The sequence below is a fragment of the Neovison vison genome, chromosome 2 (assembly GCF_020171115.1).
Source record: "Neovison vison isolate M4711 chromosome 2, ASM_NN_V1, whole genome shotgun sequence".
NCBI lineage: Eukaryota > Metazoa > Chordata > Mammalia > Carnivora > Mustelidae > Neogale > Neogale vison.
Window position 1 is genome coordinate 9,349,904 of NC_058092.1, and position 18,007 is coordinate 9,367,910.

The 18,007-nt window shown below is 45.0% G+C and overlaps 1 protein-coding gene across 1 annotated transcript; it reads left to right on the forward strand.

Moving 5' to 3' along the window:
* The first annotated feature begins 203 nt into the window (after window positions 1–203).
* Window positions 204–14,556, forward strand: AADACL4 (arylacetamide deacetylase like 4). The gene is made up of 4 exons (XM_044236283.1): window positions 204–547; window positions 5,611–5,827; window positions 9,096–9,159; window positions 12,878–14,556. The coding sequence occupies exons 1-4, from the start codon at window positions 389–391 to the stop codon at window positions 13,650–13,652; spliced, it is 1,215 nt and encodes a 404-aa protein (XP_044092218.1). The 5' UTR covers window positions 204–388; the 3' UTR covers window positions 13,653–14,556.
* Window positions 14,557–18,007: the final 3,451 nt, after the last annotated feature.

Here is an 18,007-nt window from a genome sequence, read left to right on the forward strand (position 1 = left end):
CACCCTCTGGTGAGGAAGCCTGGCTGGGAAGGCTGGCTGTCTTGTATTCTACAGTTGAAAAATCAGGCCATAGAGGTCTGGGCAACCATGTCATGCCCAACTGCCAGGGGCATGACCCCAAAGCCCAAGCCTTTGCCATACCCATCTACCAAGACGCCCACTGATGGGCAGGACTGGTTTTCTTAGTGCCAGCATTTTTTGGAGAAGTAGTCCTTCCAGCTCCTATTGGCTCAGCTGAGTTTACGTGTAAGAAGACAGGTCAGGGCGCTCTTTCAAGGCTAAGCCCCAATACCGTGGAAGGCAGGAGACAGCTGGTATAACCAGGTTCTCCTAACACAAGCTCTCAGGCTGGCTCCACAGAGCAACAGCTCCTCAAAGCATTGGGAACATGCTTATCCTGGGGCTGGCACTTCTGGGCAGCTTTTTTGTAGGCGTCTTCATCTGGGCTGTCCTTCAGCACTTCCTCACAGCAGACATCCCCTCTACGTTGCAATATTCCACCAAGTTCAGATTTCTGCACTGCATGTTCCTGTACATGCTCACTTTGGTGAGTTTGCTCTCTGGCTCTGTAATGGGTTGGGGCTCCCTTCCTCTCTCCCTGTACCGTGCCCCTCCTTTCCTCTTTAGACTCTCCCAAGGCAGCCTTTGCCACACTCTCTTTTGTGTCTGTGGTTCTGTTTCCCTTCCTCTTCCCTTCCTCTCTCCCACCTGTCCCCATTTCCTTCCTTCCAACCTCACTTACTGAGCACCCATCCCTGGGTTGCTTTCTGAGGATTCTAAAAGGATTTCAGACCCGTCCCTTCCTTCAGAGGGCTTTCAGCCTAACAGGGAATGAACTGGCTTCAGCCACAGACTCTTTTGACCTTGATGCCCTTAATTGCCTATAGGTCTTCTCTCCCCTGCATAGATTGTAGGCTCCTCGAAAGCAGGGACTGCCTTATCCACCTCTGCAACCCTGGCCATAAGCACAGACCTGCTGCCTAGTAGGTGCTTTGCATTTGCTGATCAAATCATAAGTGAATTCACCCCGCATGTCAGAGTGGCCATGCTGGCCAGGCTCTGAGCCAGGACCAGGGGTATGGACAGGCCAGTCTGTGCCTAGAGCTGCAGCAGATTTAAAAACAAAGATTTGGCATCTGGTAGGAGACAGCCCACTGGATTTAACCCCAATATCCTAATACTGGGTGACAACAGCCAAATGGTTCACGCTGCTTACCTGGCGGGAGGTGAAGAGGTAGAGCAACTGTAGAAAGAGGAGGATAGAGGCTTCAGTAAGGAGCCAAAGCTGCTACCAGCCTGCCAGTGTGTGCATCCCAGCCCTGGCTATGGGATCTTGGGTCATGTACTTAACCTTTCTGTGTGTGCTTCCTCACCTGTGAAAGGGAAACAACAGTGTCCATCTCATCAGGTTGGTGAAAGACTTAGACGAAGTCATTAGGGCTCACTGTGTTTGGTGAAGAAGTAAAATATCTCTCTGTGCTGCTGGAATGTTCCACCGTGGATATGCATGACTCTCAGAGATAGCACAAGTCTAGTTTATAATTACAGAAATGCTACTGGCTCCAGGAAGACAGGCTGAGGGTGCAAAGCTCTCATCCCTCTTATTTATCCTGACCATGCACTTCGCCTGTCTCAGACCAGTGGGTGATTTCACATGGAACTACAGGGCAGTATGAGACCCAGGAAAGTCCAGATCTTTCCAACCTTCAGTGTTTTTTCAAGAGTTGCTCACAAGCTGCCAGCCCTGCTGATGACTGCCGCGCGGGGGCGCTCGCAACACGGGCAATGATGGACCTTGGAAGTAACACAGCCAGTTATTTTGCCAGCAAGAGGGGCTTATCCAGGAAGAGCAGAAGAATTGCAGTGGGGGACATCCAAGTCATGGCAAACCACAGACAAATCCAGAGAAACCCTTCTTTACCGAGAAGCAGAGGGAGTGGGAGGGCTGCTTTGAGTGAAAGTCCCTTAGAGGAAGATGGAGGCCAGGGCTGGGATGGTTTCTCATTGGCTGAGTCGTGGTATCTTCTTATTGGCTGAGCTTGTTGCTAGGTGAGGAGAAGTTCTTCCTCCTGTTGGAGGAGCAAAGCAGGCTTCTTCTATGGGACGTGGAGCTAAGTCTTCCCATGGGTCTGCAGTTGACTGCACCTCCCGAGGGCTCCCCCTGCTGGCTTCCCCCTGCATCTTCCAGGAGGTTTCCGTGTCCAGTTTCACAGATCTGAAGACACTTGGGACATCCCATCCTGGGCCCTCCAGCACTGGCTGGAGTGTGCCCCCAGGACACACTGCCCATCACGGGGTGCTGCTGATGAAGAAAACGATGCCCAAGTATTTAGGGTTCATTCAGTGCTGGAAGACAAATAGGTACAGGAGGAATAAGAAATTTAAAGAGCAGGAGGAAAAGCCTAAAAAGATTTTATGGCCCAGAAATCAGGTGCCTTCTTTTGGTGTCAGACAACCCTTGGTCTGAGACCCAAGTTTCCCACTTGTTAGCTTTGTGGTCCGAGGTCTTTGAGTCTCCATTTTTTTCCCTTTGAAAAATGAGGATAGCAAGAGATGCTTTTTTATAGGGGTGATGAAAGGATTGAATGGGAAATGCATATCAGGTGAGTGGCACAGTGATGGGCACACAGAAAGGGCTCAATGTAAGTAGATTATTGGTAGTATATATGTCAAGTACCTGAAGGCAAAGACAGAGCATTTCCTGAAATTATTCTGTAATAATTTTGCAGTTTTACTAAAAGATTTAAAGAATAATATAACAAGCATTATGGATTTTACTTTAAAGGGGAAATGCTGCTAGAATATTTTGTGAAAGTGTTTCAATCTCTGTCTAAAGTTCTGGACCTCAGGTGTCCCTAACCTGCTGATGCTCCCATTTATACTACTACTGATACATTATTAGAAACTTTATAATATGGGCACCTGGGTGGCTCAGTAGGTTAAACCTCTGCCTTCAGCTCAGGTCATGATCTCAGGGTCCTGGGATCGGGGCTCAGCGGGGAGCCTGCTTCCATCTCTCTCTCTGCCTGCCTCTCTGCCTACTTGTGATCTCTCTCTGTCAAGGAAATAAAAAAAGTCTTAAAAAAAAAGAAATTTTATAATATAACTATAGTAATATGGTATTGATGTGATGATGATAATATTTATATACAAGCAATATATTTATTATAGTTATCTATACATGATACAGTTATATTATAAGTATTAATTTTTCTTCTCTTGCCTTTGTCCTACATTACCAGCTCTGGAAACTATGGACTCACGGTTGGAAAAACCACACCAAACCAAATCTAACTTCCTGGCCATATCTAGTGACCTTTTTTTTTTTTTTTCCAATTTATTTATTTTCAGAAAAACAGTATTCATTATTTTTTCACCACACCCAGTGCTCCATGCAAGCTGTGCCCTCTATAATACCCACCACCTGGTACCCCAACCTCCCACCCCCCCGCCACTTCAAACCCCTCAGATTGTTTTTCAGAGTCCATAGTCTCTCATGGTTCATCTCCCCTTCCAATTTACCCAAAAGCACATACCCTCCCCAATTTCCATAACCCTACCCCCCTTCTCCCAACCCCCCTCCCCCCAGCAACCCACAGTTTGTTTCGTGAGATTAAGACTTGTCATCACACTGCCTTGTTCAAATTCCCTGAAACAGTAACTCTTCTAGATTTTGGAGGCAAAAAGATGAATGAGATGTGATGACAAGCAAAATGCTGACAAGAAGAATTCAGTCTGGATGGGGGGGAGACACATGGGTGGCCATAGCATTTAATAAAACCTTGAGGGGTTCTGAAGAAACCTTATGGCTTAGAAAACTTAGGGCACACAAGGAGACAGCAGCCTTCAGTGTGAGTGAGAGGGATGACATCAGTCAATGAGAATGTGGCCTTGATTGGAGCTGAAGGTCAGTTTCCCATCCATCTACCTAGTGGGCAGGTAGAAGGGCTCCAGGAAACCATGTGAGCCCTGGATGAGTACAGGGAGTTTGGGGAAACTTCTGGGGAGGAGGTGACTACTGGAGCCCACTTGCACTGAAAGGAGGTGTCCTGATGCTCAGAGCTAAGTTGGCCAGTGAAGTTCCAGGTTGTCTCGATACAGACATCTGGTGTCCTAGATGGGGGCAAAGCTCACCTCGTTCTCCTCCAGCTGAAGCAGGGAAATAATGGTTTTGTTTGGAGTTCTCTTTCAAGAAATTGAAGCCTTGGGAATGCACTGGGGAATGCACTGGGGCATCCCAGAGGACCTGGGACAAGACATAGTGGGTGTGAACAAGAGAAGGGTTGGCGCTCATACTTGCCAGGACCCACCAGGGAGACACTTCACATGGTGGCCACATCTAATTCCCAAGCCTCATCCTTGGGCTGTGGACACTATCTTATTTTATAAACGAGGGAAATGGAAGCTCAGAGAAGGTAATGGCCAAGGTCATTCAGCTAGCCGGTGATAAGCTAAAACTTGTGTTCAGATTTGCTTGACTCCAGAATCCAAGCTCTTTCTACTTTGGTGGTTTAGAACGCATGTTCTGCATCCTACCTGTTGGCAGGCAAGGCACTTGACTTTGGTTTGCCTCAGTTTCCCCCATCCATAAAATGGAGCTAATAACTGTGCTTAACTCAGAAGGGTCGCTGAGAGGTTTAATCTGGTTCATAACCACCTGGATCAGTACTGTAGGTGGTGTGCTGTAGGTGACTCATAAGTGTTAGCTGTTCTTATTTTATTATTATCATCTTATGTTGTTTTCCTTATGACAACGACACATGTTTAATGTGAGCTTCTTGGAAGAGATGATCCAAAATGGTTGGAAAGCATCTTGTACATGCAATATTACTTGCAACTATATTTCATGATATATATTGACATTTGTTTATAGCTAGAGTGACCATATTAGTTTAAAAACAGTGGAATTCTATGCAAATGAATGGCCTTGTGCCATTGCTCTCTCCTCCTGAGTCAACAGCAGACATCCCTAATGGTTACTTTCTTCTGTTGAACACAACATGGCTTGGGGCACCTGGGTGGCTCAGTGGGTTAAGCCTCTGCTTTCAGCTCAGGTCATGATCCCAGGGTTCTGGGATCGAGCCCCGCATCAGGCTCTCTGCTCAGGAGGGAGCTTGCTTCCCCCCCCCCCGCCTGCCTTTCTGCCTACTTGTGCCCTCTGTCTGTCAAATAAATAAAATGTTTAAAAAAAAAAAAACATGGCTTAAGAATCCATCATAGCCCAAGGGCAATGGCAGCTATGGACCAAGGTGATGACCCTTTTTGCCCTCTGAGGCTGGAGAGCTGAAGAGGAGGGTTGCCAGCCAGTTCCCTAGGACAACTGGTTTTGTTCAATTCAGTGACCAACTACTCAGCCCAAATGTGGTTGAGTTTTTTGGCAAATTCCTACCATTATTAAATCAAAGTCTTTTGGGAGGACATTCTGAAATCCAAGCCCTCCCTCTGGACACAACCTAGAGCCTGTCCTTCCTGATGGGCCCAGTGTCCATGTGGATGAGGCAAATGAGAGATTGCAAAGACATCCTCACAATTATAGGTGAAGGTGTCATCTGCAATCCAGATGGGTCCTGACCTCTCCTATGGTTTCCCTCTTTCTCTTACCTCCAACAGGCGGAAATATTTGAGAAGTTGGGAATTTGTTCCATGCTCAGATTTCTCAAATTAGTGCAAGCTTGTGTGAGAATAAAGAAAGACGATAGACTTACGGTAACTGACCTGTATTTTGGGACCATACCTGTGAGGCTGTTCCAGCCCAAGGCAGCGTCTTCTGGCCCCCGGCGAGGCATCATCTTCTTCCCTGGAGGAGGCGGGTTCATGGGGAGCCTGGGTAAGAACTTTATCTATATGCACATCTTTGGCCACCCTTCCCATGAGAACCTTTTTGGAATAACTTAAAGGAATCAGCAGTTGGGTATTCTTATAGGGAGCCCAGACTAAGGGCTCTGGGCTCACGTCAGCAGATGATGTGCATATCTATATAGAAGGTGTTCTTTTCTGTACTGTAATAGTCTCTGTCAAGGTGAGGCTAGTGCCGTGTCTCAGTAGGGCTTTCATGGACGGCCCTGGGGTATTGATTCCTCTTTCTCCCACCACTCACTGACACCACTGGCTATTCCTAGCTGTTCTCCACCCACACTACATCCCAAACCCATGCATTTCTCCTAGGCTCTGAACCCCACCATGATCACATCATAGTGATGTGATCATCACATCACACCAAGACCCCATCTTCTCTTGCCTGCCCCCTTGGCCCTCTTGCTTCTCCTGTTGCTTCTCAGTCCATTCCTCACCTGGCAGCCAGAAAGAGCTTTTAAAGAAATACAAGCCAGAGCTTCCAAGTCCTGTGCCAAACCCTGCTGGTGGCTCTCCAGTGACCTTAGATGGAACCAAGCTCTCAGGCCCTGATGGCTTTGGAGACCTCTGCCCCCCTTTCTGACCAGGTTCCCTGGGTCTCTCTCCTCCCAAAGCAGTTCCCTGCAGCCACAGCCACGTGGCTCGCCTGTGTTCCAGACACTCCGGGCTCCTCCTAACTCTGAATCCTCTGCACTTGCTGTCTGGGCCTCCCCAAAAGCTGTCTCGCTCCTCCTGGCTTTGCTTCACTGGTGGGTTCTTGTTTGTCCTTCTAGTCTCCCTGAACACCTTACGTAAGGAAACATCCCTTAGAGTGCTATGTCCCTGTCTCCATCCCTGACATCATTCCTTTACGTTCTCTTCATGACACTTGTCACCGTCTGAATTTATCTGGTTCCTTCACATACCTCCTTATTTATGGTCTCTCTTCTGCACCTAAAAATGGAAACTCCAACATGCCGGGAAGACTTGTGTTTTGTTTTCTGTCTCCTCCCCAATGCCTTGCCTGTGGATTTACATTTTCTAATGATTCTCTGGGTGCATGAATATGGAATATGGATGGGTGGGTAATCGGGTGAAAGGATGTGTTCATGAATGGACACACAAATGGATGGACAGATTGATGGACGGATGGTTGGACGCCAGCGAGGTCCCTGGAATTGGGGTGTACTGCCACCTGGTGGTGGAAATAACAACAGCCTCACTTGCTGCCAAGATGCTTTTCTTCTTTAGAGGTTCACTATGGTTATCTCCTACCTACCTGCCCCAAGACAGTTCTTCCCTTTCAGAGGCCCCCAGGAGCACCCCATTAGGGAGCTAGGGCTGTTAGCCTTCCTCTGTGGGCCACGATGTTATTTCTAAAAGTAAAACCAGGACACATTCAGCAAATATTCCCTGAGTATTTACCCTCCTTGTGGTCAGACTTTCTTCCAGGTCTAGGGGACTGGGTGGAGAACAAGGAAGACCCTCCTGGAGCCTACTCAGACGATGAGGCCGGGCAGTGAAAGAGAAAACGAACAAGTTAGGGTCATCTCACAGAGTGAGAGCACGAGGAGATGGAATAGAGTATGATTCAGATGCATCGTTAGTCTTTCCTGACCAAGCCTCTCCAAAAAGTAAAATTTGAGCCCAGGCTCAAGCAACCGATGAGTAAGATCCAGCCCTACAGAGGCTGGGAAATACCCTCTGGGGACCGGGGAGGCAAGAGAGTTGGGGGGGCACTCTATTTTGAAAGGGGCACCGAGAAACACAGTCTTCAAGATTAATAGTATTTTTATGCAGTATATTTGAAAATTCAATAATAATGCAAAAAAAAAGTTCTATGGTGAACACACTGTCAGCGTTCATCGAGTGGTGGGATCCAACGGGGGCCTTTGAATTGTACAAAGGCAAGGCAGGCTCTCATCTACTTGAGATTTTCATAGGGAGATCCGTTCATCACGAATCCTGGTGGCATTTACTTGGATTCCCTAAAGAAGTATTTATGTTGGTTGCTGAGCCTCTCAGCGCCCAGGTCAGGTGCCTCCCTCGCCTCCTGCCCGTTAGGTCTACGCGGAAGGGAGCGCAAGCGCAGAGCCCGAAACAGGGACTTGAGGGAAAAGAAGTAATGTCCCAGGGAGGCAGAGCAGGGAAGCGGGGGAAATGGCATGGGGAGGGCCAGCCGCCGTCTCCACGCAGGCTGTGCTTTGAAACCCACCCCCTGTCCGGCCTCCGGAGTGTTTTAGGGTCATCTCCACACCCAGATCCTGCCCAGGCCACTGTCCAGCTCAGCGGTGGGGCCCAGGCATCAGCATTTTTTTAAAAAGCTCCCAGGTGATGCTGATCTGCAAGCAGGATGGAGGCCTCCTTAGGAGCTTCCCACTCCCCACTCCAATGTGACTTCTCCTCCATCACCTCCCCAGAGTGGTGTCAATGAAGCCTGCACCCCCTGACCCCCTCGCCCACCCAACCCCTCACTTCTCTCGGTCAGATCAGTCATTCCCAACTTCCTGGTTGTTGGCCTCGCGGGCATGATCTGGGAGATTCTGCTGCTCGTTCCCCAACCCCAGAGACACTGGTTTGGTTGGTTTGGGGCTCTGCCTGGGCATCAGGACTTGGAAAAACTCTCTGGTACAACTATGCAGAACCAAGGTGGACCACCACTGAATTAGAGGCTTATTTGGTACATATATGGTCTGGCACTGTGCCAGCATGGCTCATGTGCTGTTGAGAATGGACTTGTCCTCTGAGAACCTCAGATTTACCACTCGGCTAATAGCAATGGCCATCCCTCCATTGCTTATTTCTTAGTAACATATTTCTGTATGTACACGTGTGTAATTATCATTAATATTCTAGGGCAGGCCTACCTCCCTTCCCTGGTATTGGTTTTGTAGGTTTCAAGTCACCAAGTCTTCCCTGGTCCTCAGTTCCCCCCCATCCACCCCCACTGTAAAAGGAAATGTTGCAGCTGGTGAGTCCCTGAGGTGCATCCGAGCCCCAACATCTAGGAACCAGGGGTAGATGTCACATGTCTGATATGTGGCCTGGCCTTTTGGTTTTGCCCAGGCAGAGCCACCCAGCGTCACTGCAGAGGAGGCAAGAACAGGGACAGAAAGAGAACATCACACCCAAAGTTGAAAACCGACAGGACTGACAGGCTCTCCCTGAGGTCCAAGGAAGGGGTGGAGGTGGGGGTGGGCAGGGATGACATCCCTAGAGGCCACTCGGGGTGGCTGTTGCTGTGACCAGTTCTACTCTTGCAGACTTCTTCCACAACCTGAGCAGTTTGCTGGTCTTGGAGACGGACTCTGTGCTGCTGTTGGTTGGGTGAGTTGCTGGAGAAAGTCAGTGGGGGTCGCAGGGGTGGGAGAAGACAGGCATGAGCACGTGGCTGGTTTGTAGAAGAGAGAGAGAGACCCTAACCTCCAAGAGGCACTCTTGCATGTGCAGACATGAACCCGGGCATGGCACTGTTCAAAAGGGTGAAAACCCCAAAACAACCCAAACGCCCATTAACACAGAGTGCGTGAAAAACCATGGCAAGAAGCAAGTGTGGGCGAGGGTGAGGAGAAAAAAGAGCCCTTCCAGACTGTTGTGTGCAGCCACTGTAGAAGACAGTGTGGAGGTTACTCAAAAAAATAAAAAATAGAACTACACCATGATCTGGTCATCATACTCCTGGGTATTTACCCAAGGAATAGGAAGACACTAATTTGAAGAGATATATGTGCCCTTGTGTTTATTGCAGCATTATCCACAAGAGCCAAATTATGGAAGCAACCTTAAGAGTCCATCAATAGGTGAATGGATAAAGATGTGAGATATACATATACATATATATATAATTTCTTTTTTCAACCATAAAAAAGAATGATATCTTTTTTAACTTTTAACTTCTTTTAATCAGTGGTTCATCATTTACATATAACACCCAGTGCTCATCACAAGTGCCCTCCTTAATACCCATCACCCTATTACCCCATTCCCCCTACCCACCTCCCTCCATCAATCCTCAGTCTGTTCTCTATCACTGAGTCTCTTATGGCTTGTCTCCCTCTCTCTAAAAAGAATGAAATCTTGCCATTTGCAACAACATGGATGGAGCTAGAGAGTAATGCTAAGGGATAGAAGCCAGAGAAAGAGAAATACCATTCGACTTCAATCACATGTAGAATTTAAGAAGTAAAACAAGTGAACAAAGGAAAATAAAAAAAGAGAGACAGATAAAAAACCAGACTCTTTTCTCCTTTTTTAAAAGAAAGGTGATTATTTAAATTCCACTTAGTTAACATACATACATAACTAACATCCAGTTAGTTAACCTAGTACAGTACAATGCACTATTAGTTTCTGGTGTACCATATAGTGACTTAAAACTTCCATACATCACCAGGTGCTCATCACCACAGGTGCACTCTTTAATTCTTGTCCCCTACTTCCCCCATCCTCTTCCCCTCTGGTAACCATTAGTTTGTTCTCTGTAAGTAAGAGTCTGTTTCTCTTTGCCTCTCTCTCTTCCCCCCACTTTGCTCATTTGTTTTGTTGTTTAAATTCCACATGAGTGAAATCACATGGTACTTGTCTTTCTCTGACTGACTTATTTCACTTAGCATCCATCCATGGATGCTAGTTCCATCCATGTCATTGCACATGGCAAGATTTCCTTCCTTTTTAAGGCTGAGTAATATGCTGCTGTGTATATACACCACACCTTCTTTATGCATTCATCAGTGGATGGACATTTGGGCTCCCTTCCATAGTTTGGCTATTGTTGATACTGCTGCTGTAAATATTGGGCGTGCATGTACCCCCTTTGAATCTGCATTTTTATATCCTTTCGGTAAATACCTAGTAGTGCAATTGCTGGATCATAGGGTTGTTCTATTTTTAACTGTTTGAGGAAACTTCAAACTGTTCTCAGAACGGCTGAACCACTTCCCATTCCCACGAACACTGGAGCAGGATTCCCCCTTCTCCACGTCCTCACCAACACCTGTTATTTCTTGTGTTGTTAATTTCAGCCATTCTGACAGGTGTGAGGTGGTATCTCATCGTAGTTTTTGATTTGTACTTCCCTGATGATGAGTGATGTTGAGCATATTTTCATGTGTCTGTAAGAATTCTGGATGTCTTCCTTGGAAAAGTGTCTGTTCATGTCTTCCGCCCATTTCTTAACTGGATTATTTGTATTTTGGGGTGTTGAGTTTGATAAGTTCTTTATACATTTTGGATACTAACCCTTTATCAGATACGTTGTTTGCAAATATCTTCTTCAAAAGAATATTTGTAAGGAATATGATAGACATTATAAAACTATGTTAAAAGGAGAGAAAAGGAATGATGGATACAGGATTCAAGGTAATGTTCTCTCAGATGGGGAAAGCAGTGAGATGAGATGTTGGTGGGGATATTACAGGATTTGTTGAAGATTATGGTCAAGGTCCTGGCTGTTGTTTGGGGTGATGATTCTGCACGTGTTTATTCTGTTGTCAAAACAACTAACTAACTGCAGGGATAAATGCCAGGAATGTCTCAAGACACAAGAAGACACTGGGCAACAGTTTCAAGAAGGCAAGTGAGAGAAATTAAAAACTTCTCTTTTAGATTCAACCTCTACACTCAAGGCCTTTCAAATCTTGGCTGTCCCCAGGCTGAGCAGACAGTGCATCTGTGTGTCTTAAAGTAATATATAGAGCACCTCTGGTCTTCTTCATGAGATTGAGGAAGGCAATGTCTTTCCAGTACTCGACATACTTCCTGACCAGCTCAGCATTGTGTCTAAAATCCCGTTGATAAGAGTTTCTGTCAGAATCTACATCTGAGAAGAACTTTGTGGTAATGAAAATACTCCTTGAACACATAAAAGTGTTCAGGAACACCTGCATGAAAAACTTGCAGGAAATTGCTTAGGTTACTGTTATTCTGGATAGTTGAAAAGACCCAGGGGGTGCCTGGGTGGCACAATCCATTAAGCATCTGACTCTTGATTTCGGCTCAGGTGATGATCTCAGGGCGGTGAGATCAAGCCCCATGTTGGGCTCTGTGCTGAGCATGGAACCTGCTTAAGATTCTCTCTCCTTCTCCTTCTGCCTCTCCCGCTGTTGCTTTCATGCTCTCTCTCTCTCAAAAAAGGATTTCCTTCCTTCTTATGGCCATATAATATTTCACTGTGGTGTACACATCTAGAAGTTCATTTTAAAGTCCTTTCTCTTTGCCCTTGAATTCCCATGAAGAGATACACTCTGGGGGTTTACTCAGAGCAGCCCTCTGGATGCTCCCCATAGCCAGAACAGTGTCTGTTTCCTGCCTGCCCACCTTTCCTCACCTCCACCCTCATGGCGCCCTCCAACCTACTCCCTTTTTCCCCAAACCCTGAAGGAAAGACAGCTACTTAAGTCATTAGTAAGAACAAACCTTGGTCGTTAGATTTCTGAAGGAAGAATAAAATTCTTCCTGAAAGAAAATTCCCCTTTATTTATTTCTTAAAGATTTTATTTATTTATTTGATACAGAAAGAGAGATCACAAGTAGGAAGAGCAGCAGGCAGAGAGAGGGGGGGAAGCAGCCTCCCCAAGGAGCAGAGAGCCTGATGCAGGGCTTCATCGCAGGACCCTGAGATCATGACCTGAGCTGAAGGCAGAGGCTTAACCCACTGAGTCACCCAGGCACCCCAAGAAACTTACCCTTTATTTGAGCTTTAGTTCCCTCCACCCTTCCTCTCCAGACAGCCAGTGGGACGAATAGCAACTTCCTTTGCCTTTCCTGGCATTACTGGTTGTTTTGCTTCCACTTCAAATAGCTTTTGACTTGCATAATCTTGTGTGGAGTGTTTGTGTGCTGGAGTCAAGAATCCCTGCCTGGAAGACAACGGGGAGGCTCTTCACATCCTCATCTCCATAAAAGGGGGATAAAAATCCCTTCCTCTCAGGGCCATTCTGGGGATTTAGTCAGAGACAGTACTGCAAGGAGGAGTGGAGGACACAGGTAAAATGGCTCTCGGCAGCTGTCCACACTGCTATTCTTTTGTTCCCTGCTTGCTTCTCAGGTACCGAAAGCTTCCTGATCACCATTACCCCAGCATTTACCAAGACTGCCTGAACGCCTCTATTCACTTCCTGAAGACCCTGAAAAGCTATGGGGTGGACCCCTCCCGTGTTGTGTTCTGTGGAGACAGCATTGGGGGAGGGCATGTGGCCTGTGTCACCCAGGCTCTGGTGGGCAGATCGGATCTTCCCCAGATCAAGGCCCAGGTCTTGGTTTATCCAGTTACCCAGCTCATCAATTTGCAGCTGCCCTCCCACTGGCAGAACCGAAATGTCCCGTTCCTCTCCCAGAAGTTCATGATGACATGTGTGTTCAAATATCTGGCTATCGACTTTCACTGGTGGGACGCCATCTTGGGCGGTGCTTTCATACCCCCGGAATTCTGGAGAAAGTACCGGAAGTGGCTCAGCACCGACAACCTTCCCAGCAGATTCAGAAAGCCAGGCTACCAACCTCAGTTTCCCGGCCCTTTTAATGAGGCTGCCTACCTGGAAAACAAACATCTTTTGGATATAGAAAATGCCCCTCTGCTCAGGGATGATGAGACCATCGCTCAGCTTCCTGCAGCCTTAGTGGTAAGCTGTGAGTATGACATCCTCCGCGATGACGCCTTGCTCTATATGAAGCGGTTGGAGGACCAGGGGGTCCCCGTGATGTGGTATCACGTGGAAGAGGGCTTTCATGGGTCCTTCATGTTTTCTGATAAGAAGTTTTTCTCTTTCCCATGCTCCCTGAAAATTAGAAACGCTGTCATCGATTATATAAAAAGCATATAGTAACCCTGGGGCACCCTTGTCCTTTGGTGAATTCTCTTGGGCTGATTAAGGAGATGCTCAGTCAATGCTTGGCCCACACAAGAAGGATAAGGAGCCTTGGAACAGTCTTGCTTAGTACCTAAGAAAATCCAAAATGCTGCTTTTTCTTTCTGGCACCAACAATGGTTAATCCTGGATCTAGCAATACTCGCCAACATTCTCACTCAGGTGAAATAAATATCAAAGGGAGGGAAAAAAAGGTCTTTAAAAATTTCTCAAAGTCCTAACACACAACCTCTGTGTAGAGTGAATGCCAGCAGTTGGTCATACTGTCCCTGGTGAGTCTGTACTCAGGACGCTAAAGCCCGGCTTGGGGTCATGCTGCCTGTTGGAGGAGGGGACACATAATTGTTCTTGGGTTCAGAGGTCACCAGCAAAATACCAACAGACTGGTTCCAGATTAGCCTCCAGTCAGAGAAATGCTGTTGCAGTAGAACTCTTGCTCAAGTCAGCCATCCATTGGCTGGACTAAAGGCAGATTTTAGGGGAGGTGATTGGAAAAAGAGATGGGAAAGAGGGAAGGGAGAGTCCATGTGGGAAAGAGTGGGCTCTGGGGGGCTATGGATGTTGTAGGGACTCACATCATTAATCTGAATTTCAAAATCAGATCCCTGGCTACCAAGAGGCAGGCTTTCAGTGACAAGGCTGTCTTGGGAACCTCTGGATGCCATCTGAATCTGCAAACTGCATTCTCAAAGACAGACACCTTACTATACCCTCTTTCTCTGGTGATCTTATGTATCATTCCCACTTTTACAAAGAACCTTGCCCTAAGAGTGCCTGGCCAGCTCTGTTGGTAGAACCTATGACTCTTGATCTCGGGGCTGTGAGTTTGAGCCTCATGCTGTGTGTAGAGATTATTTAAAAAAAATAAAATCTTAAAAAAAAAAGATTTTTTGGTCTTTGCTTAGCCCATACCACTTTCTCTGCTCACAGTGAAAGGGAATCTTGATACTGCATGCCAGTGCAGCCCACATTAGTTTTTACATGGGCCCAAGTTTGTTAGATACTTCTCTAATAACACCGAGTCTCAGTGCTGTCTAAATCCATGCAAGTGCTGGAGATGGAGGTTTTCCTACTCTTGGTACCAAGGACCTCACCTATGATCAGTGGAAGAGGAGTCTTACAGGTGTCTTGGATCCTTGCAAAAGAAAGCAAATACCTACACAAACAGTTTGGATTGGGCTTCTCAGGACATGGGTAGGCATCATGATTCATGTGTTATATGCGAGCAGCTTTGATGGAAAAGTGTGTTAATTATCCATTCCTGGATGACGACATTACAGTAACTTAATGGCTTAAAATAATACATATTTATTATTTCACAGCTCCTGTGGATCTGGAGTCTGAGAACAGCTTACCTATAATCAAGATGTGGGGCTGTAGTCTCATCCGAATCTTGACTTCCAAACTCAGGTCATTGGCAGAATTCAGTTTCTTGAGGTTGTAGACTGAGGACTTCAGTTCTTTTCTAGCCAGAAGTCACCCCTACACTCTAGAAGCCACTCATAGTTTCTTCTCATTTGAGAAACCCAAATGACTGCTTACTTCCTTCAAGTGACTAAGGGAGAGACAGAGTCCAGCAAGATGGTCACTAAAATCTAAAGTATTTACAAACATGTAATCACACATATGTCATCACCTTTGCCATATTCTGTTAGTAACAAGTTGCTGGTCTTGCCCATACAAGGGGATCATACAAGTGTGTGAATGTCAGGGCATGGAGACCATGGGGACCACCATAGTCTGTTCACCAACAAAGGTCTCCCCAGAAGATTATCAATTAAAAAAATAATCGTGGAGACAAATGAAAATGAAAACACAATGGTCCAAAATCTTTGGGATGCAGCAAAAGCTGTTCTGAGAGGGAAGTTTATAGCAATACAGGACTACCCCAAGAAGCAAGAAAGATCTCAAATAAAACCCCTAACCTTATACCTAAAGGAGCTAGAAAAAGAACAAACAAAACCCCAAATCAGTAGAAGGAAGGAAATAATAAAGATTAGAGTGTAGATAAATAAAATAGAACCCTCCCCCCCAAAAGCAAACAAACAGTAGAATAGATCAATGGAACCAGAGCTGGTTTTTTGAAAATAAAAAAATAACAACAAAATTGTTAAAAAATTGATAGCCAGACTCAGAGAGAGAGAAAGAGAGAGAGAAAACTCAAACACAATAAAAAATGAAAGTGAGGAAATAACAACAAACATTATAAAAACAAAAAGGATTGTAAGAGAATATTATAAAAAATTCTATGCCAACAAATTAAACAGTGTAGAAGAAATAAATAAATTCCTAGAAACATCAATCAGGAAGAAATAGGAAATTTGAACAGATCAGTTACCAGCAATGAAATTGCATCATAAAACCAAAACCAAAACCAAACCCAAAACCAAACCAAAACAAAACAAAACTCCCAACAAACAAAAGTCCAGGATCACAGGTGAATTCTACCAACATTTAAAGAAGAGTTAATACCTGTTCTTCTCAAACTATTCAAAAAAAAAGGAAAGGAAGGAAAACTTCCAAATTCATCCTACGAGGCCAGCATTTTCCTTTTTTTTTTTTTTTAGAGAAATTTTTTTTAAGATTTTATTTATTTGACAGAGAGAGAGAGATCACAAGTAGGCAAAGAGGCAGGCAGAGAGAGAGAGAGGCGAGGAAGCAGGCTCCCTGCGGAGCAGAGAGCCTGATGCAGGGTTCAATCCCAGGACCCTGGGATCATGACCTGAGCCGAAGGCAGAAGCTTTAACCCTCTGAGCCACCCAGGCGCCCCTGAGGCCAGCATTTTCCTAATACCAAAACCAGATAAAGATGTGACAAAAAAAGGGAACTACAGGTCAGTATCTCTGATGAACATAGATGCAAAACTCCTCAACAAAATATTAACAAGCCAAATCCAACAATATATTAAAAAAATAATTCACCATGTTCAAATGAGATTTATCCCTGGAATGCAAGTGTAGCTCAATATTCATAAATCAATTAACACAAGACATCCCATCAATGAGAGAAAAAATAAAAACCATATAATCATTTTAATATATGCAAATATATAACATTTGGCAAAGTAAAACATCCATTCATGATAAAAGACCTCAACAAAGTAAGTCTAGAGGGAATATACCTCAACATAATAAAAAACCCACATATTTGAAAAACCTACAGCTAACATCACAGTCAATGTTGAAGGACTGAGAATTTTTTTTCCCTAAAATCAGGAATAAGACAGAAGTGTCCACTCTTACCACTTTTGTTCAACATAGTACTGGAAATCCTAGCCACTGCAATCAGACAAGAAAAAGGAATAAAAGGCATCCAAGCTAGTAAGGAAGAAGTAAAATTTTCACTATCTATAAATGACATGATACTATATAGATAACCCTAAAGACTCCACCAAAAAACTGCTAGAATTGATCAATGAAGTCACTAGGGTCACAGAATGCAACATCCATGTACAGAAATCCTTTGTGTATCTATTTATCTATTCCCTCATAAAGAAGCAGCAGAAAGAGAAACTAAGAAAATGATTCCATTTATAATTGTACCAAAAATAATAAAATACCTAGGAATGAACTTACCCAAGGAGGTAAAAGGCCAGTACTCTTAAAACTGTAATATACTGATGAAAGAAATTGAAGATGACACAAACAAATGGAAAGACATTCTAAGCTCATGGATTGGAAGAACAAACATTGTTAAAATGCCTGTATACCGAAAACAATCTACACTTTCAATGCAATCCCTTTCTTCACAGAACTAGAACAAACAATCCTAAATCCCTGAACTAGCATTCTTCACAGAACTAGAACAAACAATCCTAATCCCTGAATACCCAAAGCAATCTTGAAAAAGAAAAGCAAAGCTGGAGGCAGCCCAATTCTGGACTTGCAGTAATATTACAAAGCTGTAATAATCAAAACTGTGTGGTACTGGCACAAAACTAGATACAGTGATCAATAGAACAGACTAGAAAATCTAGAAATAAACCCACAGTTAATCTTTGACAACACAGGAAAGAATATCCAATGGGAAAAAGACAGTCTCTTCAACAAATGTGTTGGGAAAACCAGCTACACGCAAAAGAATGAAACTGGATCACTTTCTTTCAATATGCCTAAAATGTGCCTAAAAATAAACTCGAAATGGATTAAAGACTGAAATGTGAGACTTGAAACCATAAAACTCCTAGAAGAGAGCACAGACACTAATTTCTCTGATGTCAGCCATAGCAGCATTTTTCTAAGTATGTCTCATGAAGCAAGGGAAATTAAAGCAAAAATAAAACTCTTGGGACTTCATCAAAATAAAAAGCT

What these genes read in the sequence shown, in the direction of transcription:
- AADACL4 (XM_044236283.1), top strand. Translation starts at nt 389, where the DNA reads ATGCTTATCCTGGGGCTGGCACTTCTGGGCAGCTTTTTTGTAGGCGTC. An exon ending in TCCTGTACATGCTCACTTTG is followed by an intron (nt 548 to 5,610) that starts GTGAGTTTGCTC and finishes TACCTCCAACAG; the next exon opens with GCGGAAATATTTGAGAAGTT. An exon ending in CGGGTTCATGGGGAGCCTGG is followed by an intron (nt 5,828 to 9,095) that starts GTAAGAACTTTA and finishes CTACTCTTGCAG; the next exon opens with ACTTCTTCCACAACCTGAGC.